The sequence below is a fragment of the Actinia tenebrosa genome, unplaced genomic scaffold (genome assembly GCF_029948245.1).
Source record: "Actinia tenebrosa isolate PJP-AT-01 unplaced genomic scaffold, QUT_ActTen_1.0 PGA_scaffold15__27_contigs__length_11533743, whole genome shotgun sequence".
In the NCBI taxonomy this organism is placed as follows: Eukaryota; Metazoa; Cnidaria; class Anthozoa; order Actiniaria; family Actiniidae; genus Actinia; species Actinia tenebrosa.
This window is the reverse complement of record NW_028292575.1, coordinates 8,358,865-8,385,042: the sequence shown is the minus strand read 5'-3', so window position 1 is coordinate 8,385,042 and position 26,178 is coordinate 8,358,865. Positions and strand designations below refer to the sequence as shown.

At 42.3% G+C, this 26,178-nt stretch overlaps 1 protein-coding gene across 1 annotated transcript; it reads right to left on the bottom strand.

Annotated features, from left to right (window-relative positions):
- Nucleotides 1–6,187: 6,187 nt before the first annotated feature.
- Nucleotides 6,188–26,097, bottom strand: LOC116302389 (nucleolar complex protein 4 homolog A). The gene is made up of 2 exons (XM_031711671.2): nt 24,626–26,097; nt 6,188–6,916 (listed from the first exon to the last, which is right to left on the bottom strand). Exons 1-2 carry the CDS (start codon nt 25,883–25,885, stop codon nt 6,560–6,562), a joined length of 1,617 nt encoding a protein of 538 aa, XP_031567531.2. The 5' UTR covers nt 25,886–26,097; the 3' UTR covers nt 6,188–6,559.
- Between the last annotated feature and the right edge of the window lie 81 nt (nt 26,098–26,178).

The window sequence follows — 26,178 nt, the reverse complement described above, 5'->3', positions numbered from 1 at the left end:
AAGGACCCCCGGTGGGGGGCCGGGGGGATGGAGGTGGGGATGATCGTATCTTTTAGAGGGGTTGAAACCGTAAGTCACTCCATAGTTAATAGAGGGTACCTCCCTCTACTAATTATGGTCACTCCCTCTATTAGGTGTGAAAAATGAAAAGCTGTTGGTTTTTAGCACGTGCAGTATGTTTTAAGAACACTTGAATGTTTTAAATGATTTATCTTGTGCTTCAAGTGGTATATTTAAAAATAATAATAAACCAGGACCACGCCCGAACTTTCTCCTTTTTGGTGTTTATAAATTTATCTTTTACGACGATCAGTCCCTGGCCATTTTACACCCTAGATAGTTTTTTCATTTTGCAATATAATGGTCACGCTTATCATGACTTTCGATTGGCAAGAGTCTATGTACTGCCAAGAAAATGATATCAAATTTTCGACGTCTGCCAAAGCTGTGATAGCTTTTCTAACAGCTGAATTTATTCACAACTTCTGAGCCCTATGCACCGTAAAAAGCTTAGAGGGATTTTGTTTTGATATGTGATTGGAAAGACCAAAGTGATCACGGCCCGACTAAGCGGGGAATAGATAAGAGTGCCAGTGCCAGTGCCAGTGCCAGTGCCAGTGCCAGTGCCAGTGCCAGTGCCAGTGCCAGTGCCAGTGCCAGTGCCAGTGCCAGTGCCAGTGCCAGTGCCAGTGCCAGTGCCAGTGCCAGTGCCAGTGCCAGTGCCAGTGCCCCAGTGCTCTTCAAAGTGTTGGTCATAGTTTTCACTCAATTAATTTTAGCGAAGGGCCTAGTTAGCACTTGTACTTGGACAGTGTTCTTTAAAAATGTCTTCTCTCTTGCCATGAAAAAGGCATCCAACATGCAAGTAAACTGGTCCGGAGCGGCAGTCCCCTTGCCGATATTAAATAACTAGTAACATATTACCGTTCAGGCAAAATTACACCACTTAGTGCAAAATCTAAAGTATCAAAGGACTCAAATAGAAACGTAGTGTTTTTGTGCTTCTCAAAAAGTAAAAAATGTAAAGAAAAGCTTACAATATCACAATCACGACTGCTCGAGATGATATACCCCGCTTTAAGACCCTGCGCACACTACCGTATCCCATCGCACAATTGCATATGGTTATTTGAAACTACCTGATACCGCACTAATATAACACACTGCTATTACTGATCATGAATAATATGACGTTAATCGGACACTTAATAAGGTAATTAAGGTAATTCCATACTTTTATACTGCGCATTCCTACTGCGCATAAACTAAGATGGCAGGAGATGTTCAGGCAATTGCATATACTTGAAACTACCAGATACACGCACTAACACACTGCCATCACTGATCATGAATGATATGTCGTTAATCGGACACTCTTGATAATTAAGATAATTCCGTACTTTTTACTGCGCATCCTTACTGCGCAAAAAGTAAGAAGATAGCAGGAAATATTCAGACAATTGCATATATTTGAAGCTACAAGAAACCAGCATCAACACACTGCCATGAATGATCGCGCATGGTATGTATTTAATCTAACACACTCTTGATAATTAAAACGAAAAATTTGTTTCAGACCGCAAAATTAGAAAATGAATCTTGCGCGCCAGAACTTTAATATAACCCCTACAGTGATTAAAAGGTTGCGCTATTGCTTTTGTTTCGTTCATCATTGATAAGAGAAAAGATGGAAGGATGGAATTGGGTGAGACATTCAAACTTGTATCGTTTTGCCTCTTGTCAGCACTATATTTTGATTGATTGTCTTTTCAATATTAATTTTGATTAGTAGTGATGTGGTGGTCGATTTGGCTCATGCAGAATTTTTTTCATCAATTAAACAACACAAAAATTAATGTATCTAATTGAGCTTATGTTTATCATTATGGTGTTTGCAATCTTTAAATACACAGAGGTTGGCTATGGAATGGTAGTGGAACGTTTATAAACAACAACGCTGGATATATTTCTGAGTCTAAGTAATAGTGCGAAATTAATGAGCAAGTAGAAGGAAATACAAGCCTTAAGAAGAGAAAAAGTGAAAGCCTGAGAACCTGACGTTTATAGAAAAGAGATAGCAGCAAATCGGAAAGATCTCAAGCACACAAAGAGATAACAAAGTCCCAAATTGTGTACAGCTCCGGTATGAAGCCGTGGTATCGTGGCAGCGCAAATATTCCACATATGGCGGAAAGTGGGTTAACTGGAAATACGACCCTGTCATGAGTTTGGGTTTAAGGAATTCATAGAATTTAAAGCCACACGAAAACAAGAATTGTATATCAATAAACTATCATTTTTATTCAGCTTTTTAGTGTCGATAAAATATTTATAAAATTTACTTGAGCTGTTCCGAGGCCGGGTGGGCACATATTCGTCGCATGCTTAGAGATAAAATAAATAAATATAATACTGCCCTGAATGTTTGTGAAATATTAATATGGCAATAGGTTGAAAAATCAACCAATATAAGTATAATTCTTGTTATATCTATCAATACGATAGCGAATGGCAATAGGCGTTTTGAACCAATTACATGTTAAATATTTTGATTTCCCTTCTAGATATTCTCGTTTATCCTTGTCTTGTCTGTAGGGTCCACCACTACGCTTTTTTTTTTTTCCTTTTTTTGCATTACAGTAAGTATCTAAGTATATAATAGCGCAGGTAGTCAGTCTATATAATCAAATGCACGGTGTACACATTTTGTTCATTGATACTGAACCATTGATAACCAAATGTTAATGTTTTCTCTTCAATGCAATCACTGTTCCATACATCCTTCAGCCTAAAGAAATAGCTCATGTTTGATGACAAAAATTTCAAACGGTTTTGGTCAAGTCTTATAAAATGTTTTTTTTTTTCGTGCGAGAATGAAAGATGTTCAGCAAATATATTGAGAGGCATTTGCCAGAAGACGTTCCTCAGCGTACGTTGTATACGTACAAGCATCAAATGCAATGTTTTGTTTTTTTCCACTGCATTGTTCAATCACAGCTGTTAGCTCTAACTAAACATAGTAGTCCATCTTTTTTTAGCCATGGTATGCGGTGATCGTCTTGGTGGGACTGGGGACCTCTTTCCAGCCTCTTGCTCAATGGTTGCAAATATTGCATCAAAAAATGATTCGGGACTTGGATGTTGATTCACGCTTCTTGTTTTTTGAGTGTCTGTCTTGATGCCATCTTCGTTATCAATGGATATAGATAATCTTGATGGAGCTGTTTTCGTATAGTGATCCGCAAATGAGGGACGTTTCACAGCATTAGAGGTCGAGGAAACTGTAGAAATGGTCTCTGATTCCTTACTCGAGTTCTCGCTCACTAAACTTTCTGCATATACATCCGCATACATGCCAGGAGGTCTTGTACTAATGTATGGCTTGGAATTATTACTGTCATTTTCGCCAACAAAGGTAAATTCTTTTCGGCTTGAATGTCTCGTTGGAGTTACTTCACCCGGTGGGTGATCTACTTCAAAACTTGCCGACCTGGAGTTTCCCATGATAGCTGTTCAGTCCAACAGCATTAAATATCTTTCCGAAAAGAATGTGTTCAGATTTTTCGTTGACTCGAGATATCTCTTGTGCGTGATTACTAATAGCATGTGCTAAGTTATGACGACGTTAAACTATGTCAGTTTAGTAGTTAATACATTTTACCTCATTTCCCACGCAATCGGCTATTTTGTCGGGAAACGACCGTGACATTACACTCAGCGATTACGGAATCCAAAATGGCAGGCCATTGTGATTGGTTAATAGTTTGATAATCAGCGCAGGGTTCAGTGCTTTTGAATAGCGAAGAACACGTCAAAAACGATAAGAATGCAATTGCTTTTGATAAAACGTCTATATAGAGGTTACTAGAACTACAACTTGAGGTCATTTCTTTTGTCTCATCGGAAACACTCCAGTGATTCACCTCATTAATCTCTTAAAAAATACCTCGAGTTGTGATCAAAACATGCACAAAACTATTTGATTTATGAAAGTCCAGGGTTTAATGAGCTGTATATTTGAGGAACAAAATTAAAAGTTTTTTTTTTTAATCAACGAAAGATAAATCTTAAAATTAATTTTCAAAATGAAATAAAAAATCAGCGAGTTTATAAAATAAAAAAAATTATTCTTATTATATATTAGATATGTTTACTTTAAGCCTGTTAGTCAACCATTCTCACATCATCGACGCATTTATCATCTTGTTATGCACGTAGTCTCAACAGTAAATATGATTTTTTTTTTTAACGTGATGGCAAAGCCTGAGTCATGCATATCTAGATCCCCCCAGTAAATATTTGCTCTTAAGTCAATTCCGCACATAAGGATGTACTCCCTCTGACGACGCCAGCAATTAGACTAGAAAAAAATTAACATTGCAAGAAACAACAACATTTTGCGAGATGTCTGCTGTCAAATTTGACTATCACTAATAAGAAATCTGTAGCGACTACTTTATTGAGTGGTAAAGAGAAATTAGGTGGTGCTTTATTCTTGATATAAACTTTACAAGCAGTCAAATGTACATCGTGAACATCTGTACAGCAATCATAATTTTTTCCCATGACAATCCATGGAAAATTTTCACACATAATTAAGAAATATCTTAATCTCAAAAAACAAAAACAGAAAATCCGGTCTGACAACGAAATTGATCGTGCTATATATTGAATACATAAAATCTTCAACACTTCAACTCGTGCGTTTTGTGCTCTAATCCCTTTAATAACGTTAAGTGTTAGCACACAATAAAATACGCATAACACAATATCCCACTTAAAGCTTTTATCAGATAATGAAATAAGACCAATAAGCCTGAAACGAGAGGCCGTATTACCCCCGTCTCTAGACCATAATCCTTTTCACGCTGGTTTTGTTCTTTAATTATGACTATTGTTCCTGTATTCTCTAAGTAATCAAAAATTTTAATATGAAAGAATTTTAAAAACTATTATGGTATAGGGTCGGGGGTAAAACGTCATCTCGGTTCAGGCTTATTGAAAAATGTAAGAATATTCGTTTTATTTCTGATACTAGGCTAAATCCTTTGGAATAAAGAAGAAGTCAGGACGTGACTTCAACTGCAAGATCAATATGTCAAGTATCTCTTTAAAGAGGCCACTTGAAAATAGAACTTTTAATAGTATGCTTTCGTCAGACAGAAACGTGACATTTGTACAATGTATGTAGTAAGATTTAGAAGTAAACTTATTTTTGGCTACAGCTATATGTTTCAAGCAGTGGGGGATGGGGATCCAGGGGAAGGATCAGGGGATGGAGAACCCTCTAAGGTTCAATTGATTGTCTTATCCTAGAATTGAGTTTTGTCACAGGTTTTACGAAAATTTTGTATTTTCGTAGAAATTTATATTGAACTAGAAGGTGGATAAGAGTGATTGGCCATCGAAAGGTCCAACAGGTTTTGCTTGGATCAGCCCTTGCTAAGGGTTATTATAAAAGCAGTTTTATCTATATTAAAATATGTATGCGTTCTCTCTTCCTTGCAATGATATACAATGTACAACCGAATATTCAAATTTAAAGCTCAAAAGGAAGTGTTCCAGAGCCTCTTAACCCCTTCCCCCGTGGGCTGGCTATGCCCTTATTGGTAAACAACTCTGCTCATAATGATACTATAATTGAAATGCTTGTCTCTGACTCAAAAACGATTTTACAAACCATATGTCAAGTTGTTTTTACCGTCCAGCTATTTACCACTATTAGAGCACACACAGGTTAGAGTATGAACAATTAATCCGTGAAACACTAATTACTAAATAGTACAAAATAGTGCTAATTAAACAATAGAAAACAATGGAATTTGCATGAAATTTTGCTATTTAGTATTACTAAAGTTTCACGGATTTACTTGGTCACTCTAACACAACTTAGCTTCAAAAAATTTAAAACAATTTTGCAAAACCAAATTTATGGCCTTCGATTACACTAGTAATAAGTATTAAAAACAGCATTGAAAATAGGAACAGTCTATACTTGTACGTAAACTACCGCTCAGTTAGCTCAATTGGTAGAGCATTGGTCTGTTGTGCTGAAGGCTGTTGCTTAGTTTGAGGCCAACCAACACTAAGGGTCTTAAAATAACTGAGAAGGTGCTCTTTGTAACGGGCCTTTCTGATTGGCTAAAGCACTTTGGTGGGAAAAACAAATTGACTTTATACAAACGCGCAAAAATTCATCATAGTTTATTTCTTTAGCTATATAGTAGGATTACACTCATTTTAAATTATGGTTTCTAGTTGTGCAGTACCTTTGTGTATACGAATCGCTAAAAAACAAAAGCAGAAAGCTTGGCTTGTACACATCAGATGTGGCTTGAATGACCAAGTTAATGGTAGTCATGTCCTTAATCAACTAAAGATGTTTAAAAAGGGCCACGAAGTTTATCACTTGAATTACTGTAAAGTGTTTATCTATAAAAATTTTACAGTTACAATCATAATTTTCATCGACAGTTCAACCACTATAATTTATTCTTGTGACCTATATATTTCAAGTACCATAATCTAATAATGCACTACAGTACATAAGAAATATCCCTTACTCCATACTCCAAAATCCATCAAAGTTCTTGCCTAAAAATCCTTTAGGTTGTTCATATTCCAATATAGCATTATTTTCAGTTACCTTAATGCACTGCTTCTCAAAAAGGTCATCATAACTGGAATCAAAGTACTTAGATATGTCAATGTCTTCCTTTCCAAGTGGCTTCTCAAAAAACTCTATGAATGATGGCAATTTGGGATAGACGTGGTGTTGAAGAGTCTTTAACTCCCATAATGAACTTTGAATGGCATTACACTTGGCTGGATCAGGTTCCTTGGGATTATATGGGTCACTTTCTATAGAAGGGACATTATTCTCTTCAACATCACCACTAAGGAGAAGTTTGGACACCTGTATTGGGACACATTAAAGTAATTACAATAAGAATCTTACAATAACAAACTTTCTTCATCTTAAAACATGTGTCATTCCATTTTTTTATGACATTTAGTATATGTAATAGGACTCCATGCTGTCCAAATAAGAAATAATTGGAGGAAAATTCCAAGGACTGACAAAATTGGATGAGGCCGTAGGCCGAGTCCAATTTCGCAGTCAGAGGAATTTTTCGAGTCTAATTATTTCTTGATTGGGGAGCATGAAATCCCATTACCTATTAGATATATAGCTGCCTAATTAATCCCATATCGAAAAGACCTTTCTAATTAAGAAAGTAATTGGACAGTTACCCATATGGGATTAATGAGAAGTTGTATAATTAATATATTAAAAAATCGAATGAAACTCAAAACGAACCTTATTTCTTAAGGAATGCTACATGGTCTAAAATAGAGACATTAGAGCTGTACACTCAAACCAATAGCAATATTTATAGCTTATGCACATTGACATCAGGTATTTTTCTCATTCAAATTTGTTGACCATTAAATCAAAAAATTGCCTTATTTCAATAGCCAATAAAGCTCTGGTTAGCAAATTAATATCACTAGGTGTAATGAGCATATGAGAAAATGATGACCTGTCAAAACAAAGCAAAATTAGCCAATAAATGCCTTTGCATTTGTGTGCAACCCAGTAGTATAGGGAATGGGGGTTCCAGCGCAATCTCAACACGGGCAAGACCCGTGTCAAAAATCCACCTACGGAAACAACCCACTCCAAGTGTGGTTGGGGGCAACAGCGCAAATATGTTAGTCTATATATGGAGTGCGAAGATTGTAAAGAGTTTGTTTATGATTTCTGTGTAAAGTGCTTGAAACCCAAGTTTGTACCTACTAAACCAAATAAGTATATTTGTTGTGGTAAGAAAATGCAAATAGAAGACGACACGTCAGCACAGTGTTACGAGTGCGGTAAAAATATTCGTAATGCCGTGCCTTGTGCTACCAGGGAACAATATTATTCCAACGGAGGTCGTAAGAAGACGCCATACAAAAGAATAAAATACTTTAGGGACTGGATGAGTCATATCCAAGGTTATCGACCGGTATATTTAGACAACGAAGTAAAGAAGAAAATCATAGACCATTTAGAAGAGCCAACCCCACAAAGTCTACGGAAGACATTGAAAAAATTAAAACTAGGGAAATATTACAAAGCTATTCCCTATCTTTTGTCTGAAATTACCGGTAAGTCTATTCCCGAGGTTTCTGATATGACAAAAGCCGAGTGGATGTTTTGTCGGCTGGATAAGGATATTCCTTATTACCCTGACGTAATTTACGAAATATTTTACAAAATAGACCCCAACCACCCCCTGTTAGGATGGATTCCGAGGCGACAATAACATATTACGTGTATTTATATTACGCGTAATAATTTACCAAATAAGGTTATGCAAATAATTCACTGAATTTATATTACGCGTAATAATTCACTGAATTTATATTACGCGTAATTTCTAGACTGACGTTCGATATGTAAATAGAATCCCGTCACGCTCTTTTCAAAGCAGATGTTTACTGAGCAAGCTTTCTTTGAAGCTCTTCTTTTGCCTCCTGGTAGATCTTTTTGCGAGATTCCTCGGAAAGATCTTTTACGACTGTTTTTTTATTCCTTATGTCCGACTTTAATTTCTCGTATTTGTCTTCTTCGGTCAGAATAAGCGAGAATTCTACGTCGTCTATCTTTCTGTCACGCAAAGCCTTTGAGACAAGGTCGGTAATTGTATTTACTTTAGCCCTTGACAGAGCTATTGTAGTGTCATGCTTGGATATTTTGCTTGACAACTGTTTCATAATACCCGTAGCAACAGCAGAAATGATACCACAAGCTGCCCCAACGCCGGCCAAAGGAACCCCAACGATTATTCCCGGTCCAGTAAGCGAAGTAGCAACGCCAGAGCCCGTTAACACAACAGATATGGACCCTGAAGTTATCGCAATCTTATGTAGCGTACTCCGGGCTCTGACGTACTTTTTTCGGACTTTTTCGTAGTGTTTTGTCTGCCCTTCCAAGTAAGCCAGGATTAAATTTGCTTTATTCAGACGAAAGTTTTCGGCGTTTAATTCGTTAGGTGTAGTATAGGGAACATCTGGGTACAACTTAGGTGCTGATGGTATAACATCCATTATATATACTAATGTACGACGCTTTTGGGAATGATATTGAGGAGCAGCCACGTCACGATAATCGAGATTACTGGAATTGGAGAGCATTTAGGAAGATGTTTCCGCATGCAGACCCTAGTAAGTTCGAAAGAAGGCCCGATGGGATTTACTTCAACGGCGAAAGAATGTACAGCAATGAGGATTTGAAACCTACGCTGGTCGATCAGATAGACTCTCAGCTGAAGCATCCTAAGATCTTACCGCATAAGCCTAAACCCGTGCATGTCGAACCTAAACCTAGTTGGTCAAAGGAATTATTGCTGGGTGCCGGTACTTATCCGATACCCGCAGTTTCATTTGATAAACACCCAAGCCTGGACTTAACGTTGAACATGCGGGTCTCTAACAACCATTCCTTTCCGTTAAAGGTGCGAGATATCTTCAAAGAAGTTCCCATTGTTCATACCACGGCGAAAGAAGCCCACGAATGGTTAAGTGGTCCTAACATGCGTTATTGGCCGCAGCAACTAAACTTTGCAGTTTGGTGTGCCACCAGCGGCTGCGGTGTAAGTGCGAAGTTGATGAAGAATTCGATATTTATGTTTCACTTCCACTTTACCGTCCGAAGAATACTGCATGAGATGGGTGTTATTGCGCTGCCGGGAGATGCCGCGTTTTATCCAAGAGATAATAAATACAACGTTCCTGCTTACGACCGACTTTGTAAGGAGTTTGGTGTTGTAGGGAAGGATTTCCGATGCACTGCCGGCGCTAACAATGGTCTGGGACATATTTGGGCTTATTGGGGGATTGGTGGACACGAGCTAAGTGATAAGGAAGTTCATGCGTTGAATCTACGATGGAACACTGGGTATCACAAAGAAACTCACGACAGTAGCACCTTCTTTGAACCAAATGCCAAAACCACTAAGGAAGTCAGAGACGGACCTCTGTTCAAAGACGAGGGTGGTAAGTATGGTGGGGCTAACCCGCTGATTATCAAGATTACCAACGACGAGCAAACGAAGCAATATCTTAATTTCATACCCCCAGAAGGTAAAGGACTAACCAAAGCCGGCCTTGCCCGTTTAAACCGCAGCATAGAAGCTTACGTGTATTCTATCCTTGGAGCTCAGGTAAACACCCGATCGAGTATAATTGGAAATACCGGCGCCGCAGAAGAGACGCGAGCCGAAGCTTTGATTCTATTCGAAAGTTCGATTTTGGAGGGCGACATTAGCAAGGGCGTACAGCGTTACCAACTAGCTATACAAAATTCTAAGGCAAGGTTGGACTATGCAGTAGCCCCGGGTTGTTGGTTAATGCCTAGTAATTTATCTATAAATACTGGCTCTGTAGTAGGATACAACAACAAACTTCAACGAGCTACTACAGACATGAAGTTTGGGGTGAATGACGTGAACTCTGACACTCTTAGGAACATTCCCCATTTCGTGGAGAAGCCAAAGAAGGAGCACGTAGAGAATCCTGCAGGGAAACCAAAAAACGTAATCGAGAAGAAGGTTCTACCTACGATACCTGAGGAATATGACCATAACTTACTAAAAGCCGGCTTAGCCGCCGCGGGCGTTGGTCTGAGCTATTATATATGGCGATGAACAACCCCTACGTAACTGGAGTAGATTGTGTTTATACGACTTACACAGGTGAGAAAAAATATACCCAGGCGTCTTGGGTTGATGTCACGGGCATGTCCGTGAATTTAAACTACTCAGGAAAAAAATTGATATTATGCAGCATTTCTTTTGGGGCCGTTAGCAGTGCGAATGTAGGATTTCGTTTCTGTGACGACAATGGAGTATTACAGCCCATGCGCGCGAAGACAAACAACAGGGAGCCTACGCATTTCTCAGTAGAGCCGCCAACGAATAGCTCTGAGAATCTTTCCGTTTGGACTTTCCACATGGTTGCTGATTGCCACGGGAAGGTAAAGCTGCAGATAAGAGTAGATGACACCGGGAGTGTTTGCATAAATAGCATAGAAAATCAAAGGAATACTGTCTATAACCACATGACCATCAGCACTTTGACGGTAATGAGCCTCTAGAAGGGAACTTGTTCCCTGTAATATATGAATCCATACGTGAGGGAAACGCGTTATACCCACCGCTTAGATGAAGAGGGATATGACAACGGCGCCTGGCATGACGTTGGACTGTGGGTTGAAGTTGGGGGCACTGCATTGGTCATTTGCACTATTAGCATTAATGCAAATACGCATGCGAATGTGGGGTTTAGGCTTATCGATGAGAATAATAAGCCCCTGCTTCCTTATCGAACTTCAACGAACACCAGGAAAGTTACCCATTTTTCGATGGAGCCCTACACTAGGTCCACTGAAGACCTAACGCCAGTAACTTTTCATATGCTAGCCAATTGTAAATATGCTAAGTTGCAAGTCACTTCTGATGACGGCAAGTTTGGAATAAATCGCGTAGGTCGCAGGCCCGCTAATGCAGTCTGGAGTCATAAGCCCATTTCTACCATGAGTGTGTTACCGTTGGTTCCAAATTACCAGGGCGGCGCTAATACCGTCTTTCATTATCCTCAAAGCAGGGCACCGTCCAATGAGAAGGCTAAGCCTTCATCTTCTTCAGGAGGACCACCCCAATAGCTACAACTAATATCCAAATGTTATTCCCCACGAACTTCAACAGTTCGCCGCCGGCCCTAAGTGCCAAGGAAACAACTGAACCCAGCAGCCCAGGAAGACCGGCTGCCATCTTTTTCCCCAAGTCCGTCAGCCCATTGCCTAATTTCTTTACGCCCGCGCCTGTAGCCTTAAGAGCGGATAGGATAACTCCTACTACGCTTGAAATAGCGATCGCGAATGCAAGGGGAAGACCATACTTCAAAAGGGCTCTTTTTACTTTTTCCTTGGTGGTAAGCCCCAACTCTTTTTCCAGGTTTTCCTTTTGCGCCTGTAATTCCGCGACTCTTTCCTGAAGGGCTTCTAATTCCCTTTGTGCTGCCTCCCTTTCCTCTTCGGGACGAGTCTGGTCGTTGATTATTTCCTGCTGCCGCTCTATTTCCCCCTCCAGGTCTTCGATGGCCTGATCTCTTTGCCGGATTTGTTCTTCCATGGTGTTGATTTCGGCAACCAACTGCCGCCGTTCCTCCAAAGAGCCGGTTATGGTGATATGCAAGTTTTTAGCTTCTTCCTTGCTCATATCCAGGTCTTTTAGAGCAAGATTGAAGGCGTGTCTGGCTCGGTCTCTTTCGTCTAAAGCCGTTTCAGCTTCTCGCTTGAATTGCAGTATGACTTCGTTCTTGCCCTTGATTTCTTTCTTTTGAGCATCGGTTAGCTGCCGTATTTGTCTTTCGTACTTTGCTTCCTTTTCTTTCAACGTTTCTTGTAGTTCCTCGGCGTGTTTTTCTAGTGCGACCCTTTCATTCAGGGCTCCCAACCTTTCTAACGCACTTCTGGTAGCTAGTTGAAAGCCTCTTAATCTTGCCACGTTAACCATGACCGAGCCATTTTCGTCGAAGAGGATTTGTGGTTTGGTCCAGCGGTTTTTGTCGGGATATCTCATGTCTTGGACGCTTATGAGGACTTTGTTTCCGCGTTCTGTGAGCCTTACGTCGTCGGCCTCGAAGTGGGAATAGCGCATTCGTAGCTCTTGCGTTGCCCACTCTACGGTTTCCCGCGCGGTTGCTCCCTGCTCACCCATGTTTCGAAGTTCTATGTACTCAGGAGGGGACTCACCGGGGTTCTTTTCGTGCCACATGCGATTCAAGGCTGCCTTGAAGCTTTTCCACCTACTACCGTACGTGTTTTCTAGAGCCATGTCGTAGATTAGGGGGTCGGTTTCCGCGCCTTTAGTCCATGCGTCGTATTCTTCGTCGTTAATGTCTACTTGACCTTCTTCGGTGGTGGGGTCAAAATCCGTTCCTTCTACTTCCATTATATATGATAAGCTCAAAGTTAAACCCCAACATATTACCTAAGCAGGTTGGCGGACTGAAAGCAGAACGCACCTTTCACCGGGTTACATTCACGCCTTCTAGCGCTAAGCCAGGGGAAACCCTGTACGTAGGCGTACCCCGCCTAACGGATAACCTAGTCTTAGTTCCTGGCACCCTGGCGCTAAGGTTTGACCTAGCAATACAACCAAGCACTGCGGACGCGCGTCACGTTGTCAACGACCTTGGCCGCAACATTGTCTCAAAGATGCGGGTGAAGTTCGCAGGGGAATCCCTCTTGGACTTAAATAGGTACGATCTGTATACCACGTACAAAGACTTATGGTTGACTGCATTTGACCGCGCGCAAAGGATAGAGCAGGGAATCGCCAGTGATGCTATACGCAAGGTAAGAAGCGCAACCTCTGGCGCCTCAGGAGAAGACGAAATAAAGACGGCTTATGGTACTAAATATGTCGTTCCATTAGATTTCGAAGTTATCACGAACCACGGCGCATACTACCCAAGGCAGCTAAGCGAACTACAGTTCGAAGTAACCCTAGCAGACACTACGAACATCCTACAGGGAAAGGACGTAAGTTCCTCAGCCGTCCACCCATACTCCGTTACTAACTTAGAGCTGCAGTATGAAACGGTATACAGCGAAGACTTAGCACGTAGCGCCGGTATGGAATACAGCTCCGGGAAGGCTTTCCTTTACGATCACGTCGTGATGTACAAGACGTTCAGCTTTACAAATAACGTCGAAGAGGTCATCAACCAAAGCATTAACCTTCCCAGGCGCAGCCTTACAGGGATAATGTTGCTGTTCGCAAAGACATACACGGCAGGATTGCGTGACTCCGAGGCGTTCTTTAATCCTAACATTACCAACGTAGGTGTTAGCATCAACGGAGTGCCTAATAAGGTTTACTCACAAGGGATAAAGCCCGCGGATATGTACCGGGAAGTCGCACGTAAGTTTGGCGACCAAATTGACCCAAAGAAATTCTTTAAGGATAAGTACGCGCTGTGGATCGACATGCGCACGACGAACGACGAAGACCTACATGGACAGGGATTGCGGCTGGTAAATACCCAGGACGGCATTACGTTGGAGATCAAGCGCACCAAAGACGCCAGCGACGCTACTAAGATCAACGCATATATCTTCGTAGTCTCAGACGCGCAACTGAGTGTAGAAATGAATCAGCTAAAAAGCGTTGCCTACTAGGCTCGCGTTCCTTGAGCCAAGCGAAAGGATAAAAAATATTCCTTACGTATAATATGCTCCGCGTATTCGAAAACAACGAAACTAAACTGCAATGCATAGTGCAAGGCGATAAGCTGTACTTTAAAGCAAAGGAGGTAGCAAAGGCATTAGGTTATGCAGACACCAAAGATGCTATTAAAGCTCACGTGCGGAACAAGCATAAGAAGAGACTTAACGAATTGGAGGTGAATCGCCTCCCTTCTGGTTCGCACCCCCAATCCCTGTATGTGACGGAGGCTGGTTTGTATCAATTGATATTCAGCTCCAAACTGCCAACGGCAGAGTCGTTCCAAGATTGGGTCTTCGAAGACGTCCTACCTACGTTAAGGAAGACGGGGAAATACTCGTTGGATGGTCCAAATAAGTTGACCTTCAAGATCGAGGATGAGTTCGACTTACATAAGAAGGTCATCGATCGCATACGCCGGTTTTACCCTACGCTGATATTAGCACCTGGACTCGGGGAATTGCAAGATACCAGCAGTAAAAGGATAAAGTGCTGGCAAAAGGGCTACCAGGCAGGTCAACCCGACATCCTAATCCTTAACTCCCATAAGAAATACAATGGGTTCTGTCTGGAACTGAAGACGCCAAAGGGTAACGGCGTATTGTCCGACAAACAAAAAGCGGTATTGGCGCAATATGAAATGAATGGATACTTAACGATGGTAAGCAACGATTACGATCTGATCTGTAGGGAAATCGACCGTTACGTCGACGGCATTCGCATACCTTGCCCTTGGTGTGTTAAGGCTTTCAAATCGCATGAGAACTTACGAACGCACCAAAAGATATTTCATAGATATAATGATTCTTGAACAAACTCACTGGCGCGACTTGCTACATGGCATTTCATACGAAATAAAAAATTACGTCGTCTTCGAGGACATTAACCGTTTAAGGTTGGTCCTCTTAGACGGCAGCCAAGAGTACAGTTTATGGGCTCCCGACTGCGTACGGTACGTACTGCAAGGTGAAGAATATACACACCTGCGTACCTATGGTAAGGTTAACGGCCAATGGAAGTTTGACATCGAACGTCGCCCGGAAGCTAATCCATTGTGTGATTAATCAAGTATTGGTCTGCTTCGACGGACCTCTTTTTTTCTGACATGAAATCAATCGATATCGTAATCAAGGCTCCCCCTATGAATGCTGCGATTTGAGGAATCATATATCTTTCTCATTTTTCCAAGCCTTTCGTATCGCCAGGTAATGGTCTAAAGGCTTGGGACCGTCATACAGGCAACACCAAATATGCTGACCGCTGCGTTGACAACCACATTTATCGCAGATGCCGTCCCAATGTTCTCGGTTCTCCCATTTTACTCCTTCGTAGTCGTCAAAGCATACGAAATCTTGGTCTATTTCCTTCTTACGTCGCGTGAGCGCCCGGCTGGTTTCAAGGGGGCAACATCGCCCTGCTAAATCGCCGTGGGTTTCACAGACAACTTCTTCGAGGTGGTAACGCCGGCAGCGGTATTTATGCCAGTTCTCTTCAAAGAGGGGTTCATCGCATCGGTGGCAATGGCCTTTAAGGCAGACTCTATGCTCGCGGTGATATCGTAGGGTCTGTACAGTGGAGAGTTCCTTACCGCAGTCACCGCAAACAGTGCTGATGGTCTTCTGACAGACTTTCTTGGAAAGATGGTATTGCAGTCGCTGCTTACTGCTGAAAGATTTATTACATTGCATGCACTCCATTATACATACCTTATTTTTTATTGTTATTTTGTTAAACCCTGTAAGAGGGTTTTAGGATAGGGTCTATTATTTCTTGTTGTTTTGTTAAGCCCCCATTAAAAGATGAGGTATCATTCTTTCTCATTGTTGAAACCAGCAAAAAGATAATCATGTTAACCATTCTTCGATCGTGATGATTTAACAAAATAACAATAAAAGATAGACCCTTACTTGAGACCTCTTTGCAGCATTTAACAAAATAACAATAAAAAAGAAAGACCTATGCTAATTCCTCTTGCTGGGGCTTAGTAAGATCTTCTTTGCGACCTCTTACTCTTCTCGAACGTCGTCTAAAGTCCTTTGTGCTTTAGTATCCGCGGGACACCAATGTCCAACGAAGTCTTCTTCAGAGAATACCTTATTACAGTGACAGCAGCTGTGTTTCTTACGAGGCGTCGGAGGGGTAACGATGATGCAGTCAGCAGGTAGTTCGCACGTAATGCAGTCCATATATCTATGGGGGATATCGAATGAAGTCCTTAATGGACTCCTTAGCCCAGCCCGCCATTGTCAAAAGCGCGCCAAACCGTTCTGCACGCTTCAGACCACACATTTCATCGTACAATTCCTGTACGCGCTCTTTTAACCGGTCTATCTCTTCCCTTTGCATTTCTATGGTGTCTCTTTTATCCTTTGCGTCGGCGGTAATCCTTCTTACTGCTTCCACTGGGTCCATTGTATATATAATGGATCCGAATCATATTCCCTGCAATGCTCTGATAGTAGGACCCACCGGCTGCGGAAAGACCCAATTCGTCGTGGAGCAGCTATTAGGACCCTTTAGATACCGCTTTGACTACATAGTGCTGCTTTGTCCCACCTACGTGAACAACCGCACCTGGGAAGGCATAGGAGTGAAAGATGACGACTTCTTCGTAGATATCTTAGATCCTAACGAGTTATCCAGCCATTTGAAGTTCTGGCACAAACAATTCCCCAAGAATACGCAAACCCTCCTTATACTGGACGACATCGCCTGCGGGGACGACGTAAAAAAGCGCACCTCCGAATTAGTGAAGCTCGCTTTCAGCGGCAGACACGACAATATCAGCGTTTGGTTGCTTTCCCAGCAGCTTACCAGTGTCTCTAAGCCCTTTAGGGAAAACATAGGCTCTCTCGTAGTATTTTATACTCCGAGCAAGTCTGACCTGGAAACCATTTTAAGCGACTACGGCGGTGAGATAAGCAAGGAACAGCTGCACGAATACATGCGGCATTTAAAAACGCACCAACATTCCAAGATGATCTTCTCTTTGAGGTTTCCGTACGCGGTTGGAATCTTTGATTCCTAATGTATATGGACATTGAGCAGCTCTTAGATGAAGTCCCCACACAGTTAGATGAAAGTAACCTTAAGGAACAACTCAACATCCTTGTGTCTTCGGGGAAGTGCAAAGAAATGATAGGCAAGGAACTTACCCATGAGCAGGTTAATAAGTTGTCAGAAGAGGAGGTTAAGAAGTTCCATAAGAGGTACGAGGCTGCCCTCGCAAGTAAGACCACGGACGCCGTAGCAGACTCCGCTATCCGACTTGCCACTAAATTGCTTGGACTTGCACTGCCCATAGACGACGTGGAGCAACTACAGAAGGACATAAGAGATGACTATGTCATATCCCAAGAACTTAAGATAACCTGTGGGTGGTTGTCTTTGAAGTGCGGTAAGTTAATGGCAGTCGCCTCTGCGGCTTTGCACGTAGCTCAGCATGTCGACTTGAAGGAGGTACTAGGTTCCTTCGGAACATCTTGGAAGGACTTCAAGAAGGACAGAGAAGTCGAAAAGGTCTTCCAGGCGGCACTTGCTGAGGTACCTAGTCAAGTACCTGCAAGTGACTTATCAAGTACTTAGTCAAGTCATTCGCGGGAATTACCCAGGTCGCCTCAAGTACCTAGTTAAGTACTTATCAATTCCTTCAAGTCCTTAGATATAAATGAGTGAAGCTGAATCGAAGGCGGAGGAAACCCCTCAAGTAGAGGAGCAACGAATCACCAAGGCTAAATCTCCAGGCAGAGTTGCTGCCGGTAAGAAGCTCGCGGAGATGAACAGGAAGAACAAAGCAAAGAAAGAAGAAAAGGTGGAGGAAGAGGAATCCTTCATTAATCCTGGGTACGTCATTGGCGCGTTAGGAGTCGCTATAGCAGCAGGCAGCCTTTACTTACAATGGCGGGCAACGAAAAAGGTAGAACCACCAACGTATCACGCACCTGTGGAGGTTAGAAAAAGTAAGATCCCTGAAATGGAGTAGATTTATCACCACGTACCGTGGCGACCTAGATTTTCCTTCTTGCTTTGTAATATAATGTCGACCGCGTTATTGAAAACTGTTGAAGAGGCAGCTATCATTACTTCCATCGTTGCGGGTATTGGTTGGGTAGGTAAGAAAGTGCTCAAAGAAGACTTTACTGAAGACCCAAGCAAGAGCTTCGCTAATTTCGCTAAAATGACCGCTGCCGTAGGCGGGGCTATCATGGTAAAGGATTACCTACGGAAGGAAAAGTACCTACCTAATGTATAATGGTTAGCTTAGTCGCAGGTGGAGTCATTGCAGCTTTAGCATTTACAGGGGCTAATTATGGTGGTCAATATTTGGATAGATTAGTTAGAGGTGATCGCAGCGGAAATCTGGCCGCCGAAAGAAAGAGACACGACTTAGCGCTGGAGAAATATCAAAGGGACGTTGCAGCTTGGAATGAAAAAAGACAAGCTTACAGGGATTGGTTGGATAAGAATTACCAAGACAAAATGCAGGCGGATAAGAACTTCGAAAACACAGACTACGCCTTTAAACTTTATGCGCAAGCGCATCCCACAGTGGCGTTAAAAAAGCCTCAGTTCAAGAATTACTACCAGCCTTCTAAGAAACAAAAAGATAGTGAGTTGGTATTCGTGGGAGTCGCAGGGCTGGCCGGAGGCGTGGCTTTGGCGTATCTAATATAATGATCGTCTTTTTGGAAAGCGACAAGAATGACTTTACCACGTATTTGAATCCTCCCATCAAAGCCTGTAAGGTTCGGTTGGTTAGTTGCTCTTTGTATAATTCTTGGTATAATTTAATTAATGGCTTTGTCATCGGAACTTCCGGCACCAAACCAAAAATACCAGATTCCCATTACACCCCCATAACACTGGCTAAGGAGCTAGCGAAGCATGGATACACTCTTACCACAGGATTGCCCCATGAAATGACATTCAAGAAAAATAGTGGAAGCGCTAATTTAAAGGGCAGTCCATTGGTAGAACTCCTGGGCCTTACTAGTACCACGATCAATGGTCAACTTGATGTAAAATGGAAAGTCGCATCCTCTTACGAAGTCTATTGCGACTTGGTTCATAGTTACAACAATGGAGAAAAGTCTTCTCTTATGTCCAAGTTTCTGCCCCAAGGTAATCCATTTGACCCAGTAGAATACACTCCCATTTCTTTGAGCTATGACTTGTCTAATTTGGTAGAAAGCATAAACATCACCATTAAAGTGGACGGAAAGACGGTGGATTTCAACGGACGCAAGATCAATCTCGTCCTGGAATTCATATAATGGGCCGCGTAGAGGACAAACTCAAAAGGATTTACTATGGGCCCGAAGGCTATTGGAGAGGAGCATCAGCTATCAAGAAACTCGCGACCGCGGCCAGGGTATCAGAAGAAACGGCTAAGAACTGGTTGAAAAAACAAACCCTCTGGCAGGTTTATCTTCCCGTGCCTAAGTACATTCCCAGGCCCAGCTTCACCGTAAATACCCCCAATGAAGTTCATCAGGCGGATTTGCTTTTCTTGCCGCACGATAAGGTGAGAAAGAAGACCTATAGGTACGCTTTGACCGTAGTTGATATCGCAAGCAGATATAAGGACGCCGAACCCATAACCAGCAAGGATTCTGGGGAAGTCGCAGAAGCCCTAGGTAGGGTTTATAAGCGCGTCTTGAAATGGCCTAAGCTGCTGCAAGTGGATGCGGGGACGGAGTTTATGGGCGTGGTTACCAAGACCCTGAAAGACCACGACACTAAGATTAGAAGAGCTAAAGCAGAGTACCACAGGGGTCAGAGCATCGTCGAAAGATTCAATAAGACCTTGGCCGAGCGTCTCTTTGGATACCAGTATTGGAAAGAGCTGGAAGATCCCTCCAAACGCAACAGGGAATGGACTCAGAGGCTCCCCCAGGTCGTCGCGGCTTTGAACAACGAGGCGGCCAGGGCTACGGGAATGAAACCCAAGGATGCCATAAAAAAGAAACACGTGGAACACAAGTCCTTCATCAGAAGTTCGAGGGCGGTCTTCCCCCATGAAAAGAAATTAGGCGATGTCACGGTTCGATATCTCTATGAGCCGGGTGAATTAGAAGGAGGATCCAAAAGAGCTACGGATCCTAATTGGTCTTTGGAAACTTACCAGATCCGAAGTGCGATAGCTAAGAAGGGTCAGCCCATCTTGTATTATCTTCACGATGGCCCCACACGTGGGTTCGTCAAAGAAGAACTGCTTATCGTGTGATGTCCGAATGCTATCGTATGCACTCCGTCATCACACATCCATCGCTTACCGTCAAATGCAGACAGTGACACCTTCTCCTGCGTGACGTTATGTATCTGATGACCATAGCTGCGCAGGCTGTTCATCTTATGCCGCTGTTCCTTGCGTGTTCGTAATACGTTGAGGTAGGACTCGTGGGTAATGTCCTTCTTAACCACATACTTTTTTACGCCTTTAGCTTTCTTTTCTACGCCGTCTAACTTTAGCACGCTGTACATCTTTGGTTTCAGACCCACGTATTCCACGATGGGTTTTCCTAACATTTCGTCTTTCATCTTCCCAATTACCTTCTTATTCTTTGCAGAGTAAAGGAAGTGCTCCTTCGGGTAACCGATGGTGTCGTACTCGTCTATGTCGGGGAGGCAGTCTTTGTAAACGTCTTCCGTTTGCACTTCTAGAATTAGGGAGTCGGTGTCTGTGTACAGGAGGCGACAGCGGTCTCCGTACTTTGGCTTAAGCTTATCGTAGTAGAACTCGTACATAAGCAGCTTCGATAGATCCAGCACCGTAAAGCCTGTGTAAACGGGCTTGTTTAGTAAGAGGTTTGCCTTTTTCATGTGAATCACGTAGAAGTTCAGCATTTCTACGTATCTAACGAAGCCTGGCTGTGACACGTATGCTTCTGCTTCCTCTTTGGTGCTGACTATTTTTACGCTTACGCGCTTGCGGATGTTCTCCATTGTCTTTCCGAACACGCTGTTGTTCATCAGTTTGAAGAGGTTTTTCTCGAAGTCATTTTTCGCTGCGGTACGCTTTTGCGTGTTAAAGTCAATGTAGGGGCGCATCCAGGGCTCCTGCGTGAATTTTAGGACTCTGTGGATCTTCTCTACGCGCATTCCGTGTCGCACGTAGAACTGCAGGTTGCGGTAATGTACCACATACTTCTTCTTATCCATCAGGTTCATAGTTAGTTTCCTGTACGGTTTGTAACCAGGGCACATTTGCTTTTGCAGCGGACTTAGCTGCTTAAATGGTATCTCTATCGCTTCTGGTGCTAAGGGGAACTCATTGTGTTCGTCGTGCAGGCGCTCTGGGTACTCCAGATCCACTTCTAAAACGTAACCCTTGTCTTCCTCCTTTCCTACCTGCATGTAGAAGTCTATCGGCTTCACTGGATCCCATTCGAAGTCTCTCACAGGTAGGTACTGTGACATTGCCCAACCATAAAGGTTATTCGCATCCAGGTAGTAAATGTATGTGGTTGGTTTCTCTGGGTCGTGCTCTACTAAGGGGTTGTTTGCGCGGGCGTAACGTCGGCTGGGTCCGCATACGCCGCCACGAATACCGTCTTCCATAAACCGATACATGTCGTACTCCGTTAGGAGATCCAACTGCGCATTTGTCTTCTTTAACAAAGCACTCCAGCTGAGCCCAGGAGCCGTGTAGAAATTAGCGGGATCCAATCCGTAATATTCCATAGCCATCTTTCTGAAGCTTTGGAAAACATCTGCAAGCAGCACTACGTCAGACCTTAGGTAGATGTCGTGGTAGTCGCCCATGTTCTCACAGGAGTACTTTTCCCACACGTCTAACGCATGCTGGTACTCCTCATCCTTTATACCAGACTCGTTTAGGGTGCTGTAGAAGCGATCTTTGGGTGGTAGGGGTTCTTTGAATCGATCCCAGGAGTCCATGTATTCGTATGGGTAGACTCCTTTCCTTTCCGCGCCGTATTGACTGGAAATGGGAAAGTTGGTGTTATACTTTACGAGGTTTGCTAAGGAGTCCGCCATAAACTGCTGCGAATCTAAGAACTTTAGCTTACCCACAGTTACGGACATGTAGCGCTCTTTGTTGTTGGGTATGCATTTGACGTCGGAGCCGTCTGTTCCTTGTAGTAGCAAATGGGAGTCGTAACCGCGGAGGTTGTGAAAGAACACCGGAATCTCCATGTCTGGATTTACTTTGAAGTTTATATTGCATTTCCAATGAGCCGCTCCTCTGTATTTACCCGTGATGTGGCAGTGATCCCTAACCTTATCCACATAGAAATCCTCAACAAATGCTTTGTGACAGTGAATGCAGTGCGTGGAGGGCTTTCCCGGCTTCTCACCTTTCTTAGCATACTTCCCGCATTTAAAATGAGCTTCTCCTAGATACTTTCCATCTTCATCCCACGCTTTCTTGGCTCGTCTTCCAAACTGAAGAAGCGTATGTTGGCAAATGTAGCATTTTTTTGCCTTGTTAAAAGCCTCCTGGTTCTCTTTGGTAAATTCCATCTTCTTTGGACATCTTAATTGTTCTCTAATCTCTCCCTCCTCTTCTCGCAATGCTTCTAGAAACTCATTAGCTGCGTTCTTACCTCGGTAAATCACAGGAGGGTTTGCTTTACCGTCTGATCTGACTACTATGTAACCAAAGGAGCAGATCTCGTGTAATCCTACCTTATTCGTGGCGCCACGTTTCTGCTCTTCCTTAGTTATCAACGCTTCGAAGTCTGCATATATCACGTAAGGCACTTGCATCTGCTTTTGATGGTCTGCGTATGAAAGCTCTTTGTTGGTGGGCATCTGGATCCGTTGCGCCACTTCTTCGACTCCGCGGCAGATCTCATCGTGTTTCTTTAGGGTATTTAAGGATGTAAATGACAGCAAGCAGCAGTCGCAGAAGTACTTTTTGCCTTTGTGCTTAGTATGTCTGTAGAATAGTCTGCTAATGTGTTTAACCCATGAGTAGTGTCCGCCGTGGTAGAATAAATGTACGCGCTCTCCTTTACTTTTTGACAGAACTAACGGTACTATCGTCTGCTCTCTGACTCCGTAAACGTTAATTGCTAGATCGTTTATTTCCTCAAATATGGGGATGTCTATCAACTGCATGGGAAATTCCACACCATCCCACTCTAAATCATCTGTGGGATACTTACTTGTCCTACAGGGATCCTTCTCTGCTGGATACAGTGCAGACCTGATTGCCCACATAAAGCATCGATTGTCTTCATTCTTCACGTTTACAATAGCCTTCTTCCTTTCTACCCACGTTGGTAGCGGTACGTAACTCCCCCCTCGTATGGGTACGTACCTGGCTATACTTATCTCTATTCCTTCAACCTCCTCTACTGTCCAACCCGATCCTTCTTTCGTGTAGTTAGACAGCGACTCCATTATTGCTTCTAAGGCTTCACTGAGTGACCTATCCAGATTCGTGGATTCTAATATCACTAACGACTTTGATCGCAACATTGCTGTCGTCATTACCTCGTCTTTTGACAAACTTACTTCTACCATTATGCTCGCTTTCAGGGCTCCTAATTCTTCTATACCTTTTCGGAGAGTCCTTTTAACCTTCCTTTCTGACTGACGCCAAAACTGTCTAACGTCAATCTCACCGTTACCGGGTATTGGCACCGTGCTGAAGTTGCTTTGGGATTCCATCTATATAATAGGAAATATTTTATACCTAATACCAAGCACTTTTTAAGTCGTCGTAGTCGTACTCACAGTCCTGACAATGCCAAAACAATTTAACCTTAGTCTCAAACTTCTTACCACATCCACAATCATAGCTGCTCATACACTTCGTCTTCATTTTCAAATGCTTTTTCAAATCCGCTTCTTTCTTAAAAGCTCTCTTACATTCTTCGCACTCCATATATAGACTAACATATTTGCGCTGTTGCCCCCAACCACACTTGGAGTGGGTTGTTTCCGTAGGTGGACTTTTGACACGGGTCTTGCCCGTGTTGAGATTGCGCTGGAACCCCCATTCCCTATACTACTAACCCACATAATTGTAGACATGTCAAAAGTTGCCATTCTGTACAAGAATAGCAAGCAAATGAAAAGTGGTGTTGATTGCCTAATTAATTTGCTGTGTTTTAACAGGTCATCATCCCCCCTCCCACTGTGGGATTGTCTGAAACATGCCATAGAAAAGTGATGTTATGCCATTTAAGCAATGCAACTTCTGCTGACAAATGGCAAGCCTAATGCTAACTCAATCATGTACACATTGTCCATGGTGTCTTTTAAAAGGAGTGGAAAAACTGTTGTAAAATATTAATCTTGTATATTAGCAAGTCTAAAGTTTATCAACAATTATCCAACATATGAATCAGACCCACCTCTGTGATCAGACTCACCTCTTTTCTGTGAATTAAAACTTGACAGCTTGGATGTCTTTTCAAAAGATTTCCAATAAATACCACAGCCAAGATTGCACCTTGAGGAGGAGCAGATAATGCAAGAGTTGACAGCTTCTTGGCAAATGCAGCAACCAAGTAAGCTGGCAAATGTGTAGATGACAGAAATAGATCCAAAAGATGGAAAAATCTGGACTGATATTTGATGTGAAAAATTTCTGGCTCAAGTAAGGCATATAATTTCTTGTAGAAATCAGGGTAATCAAGATTGTATTGATGGATCAATATGAAAAGCCCATTGAGTGCTAGCAGGCTAGTAGCTCCACCAAAGTTGTATGAATCTGTAAGGAAATCCATCAACATCTTAGGATCATTCATATATGGGATTACATTGGTGTGAAGATTTAGAAGAACTTTCTTGTGGATTTCTGGAGACAGAGGTTTACTTAGAAATAAAAGCCATGCTTTGCTGAAGTGCTTCTTGTGTGCTTTTAAGAGAAATACTTCAGGCTTGCTATCTTTTCCTTCTGGTCCTTGAAGATTGTTTTCCAACACCAAGAAGTTATTTATTTCATCGTTATCACCTGGAACCTTCACTTGACTCAGCAATGCATGGATATTCCCCTTGAAGAATCTCCCATTCCTTTGAAAATCTTCTTCATTTTCAAGGGCCTTTCTTATATTTTTCAAAAGATGAAATCTTATATCGTCATATTCTACATATTCACTGAATCTATCAATTAAAGAACTCATATTGTAGTCACCACGAACCAGCTCCTCAAATATTTTTGCAAACAAAACAGCAGGGAAAACAGCTGACTTTTCATGGGTTCTCCCTTTGTATTCTTCAACCAAGAACTTCATTAGACTACAAAGGGAAAGTTCTGCGACAGCTACAGATACATGATGAAGAAAACTCAACAGTTTTCTTTGAGTTGCGAGGTACTTGTCATACAGCCATGAATTGAACACATCCTCGGGATCTTCAGTTTTCTTGTCACCTGACGTTTCTCTTTCTTCTTGGCTGGCTTGATGAGACGAAGACTTTGTGCCATGCATGAGTTTACGGTCGTTCAGGAAAGCCAAGAAAATTTTGTGCACTGATTTTATAAAAGTAAGAATAATTTCTTCATCATCCGTATCAGCAGATCCTATCAAGTCAACTAACAGATTCGCGTTAGAAGAACTTTCAAGGATCAGCTTTGTTTTCTCTTTGATTTCTTTCTGTTTTAAAGCAATGTTCACTTTCTTGTCCGCCATCTTTGCATGTGCAGTAGTTTTCGCCGCTGATCCTTTCAATAGCTGGCTCAATCACCACAGGAAACCCAATGTTTTAATTGATTCCTGAAAAGTTTTTACACGTACAGTTTTCGACAGAGTTATCGATATGATTATCCAGACATTTAATCTCAAACCTGAGCACTTGACGTTCTTTTATTAATTAACGATAATATATTGAGGCGCAGAACAAAAGCCTCATTTTACCCCCCTCCCCGATTCAAATTTCAAGTGTTGGGTCACTATAAAATAGACTGGGCATAGCGTCATCGAGC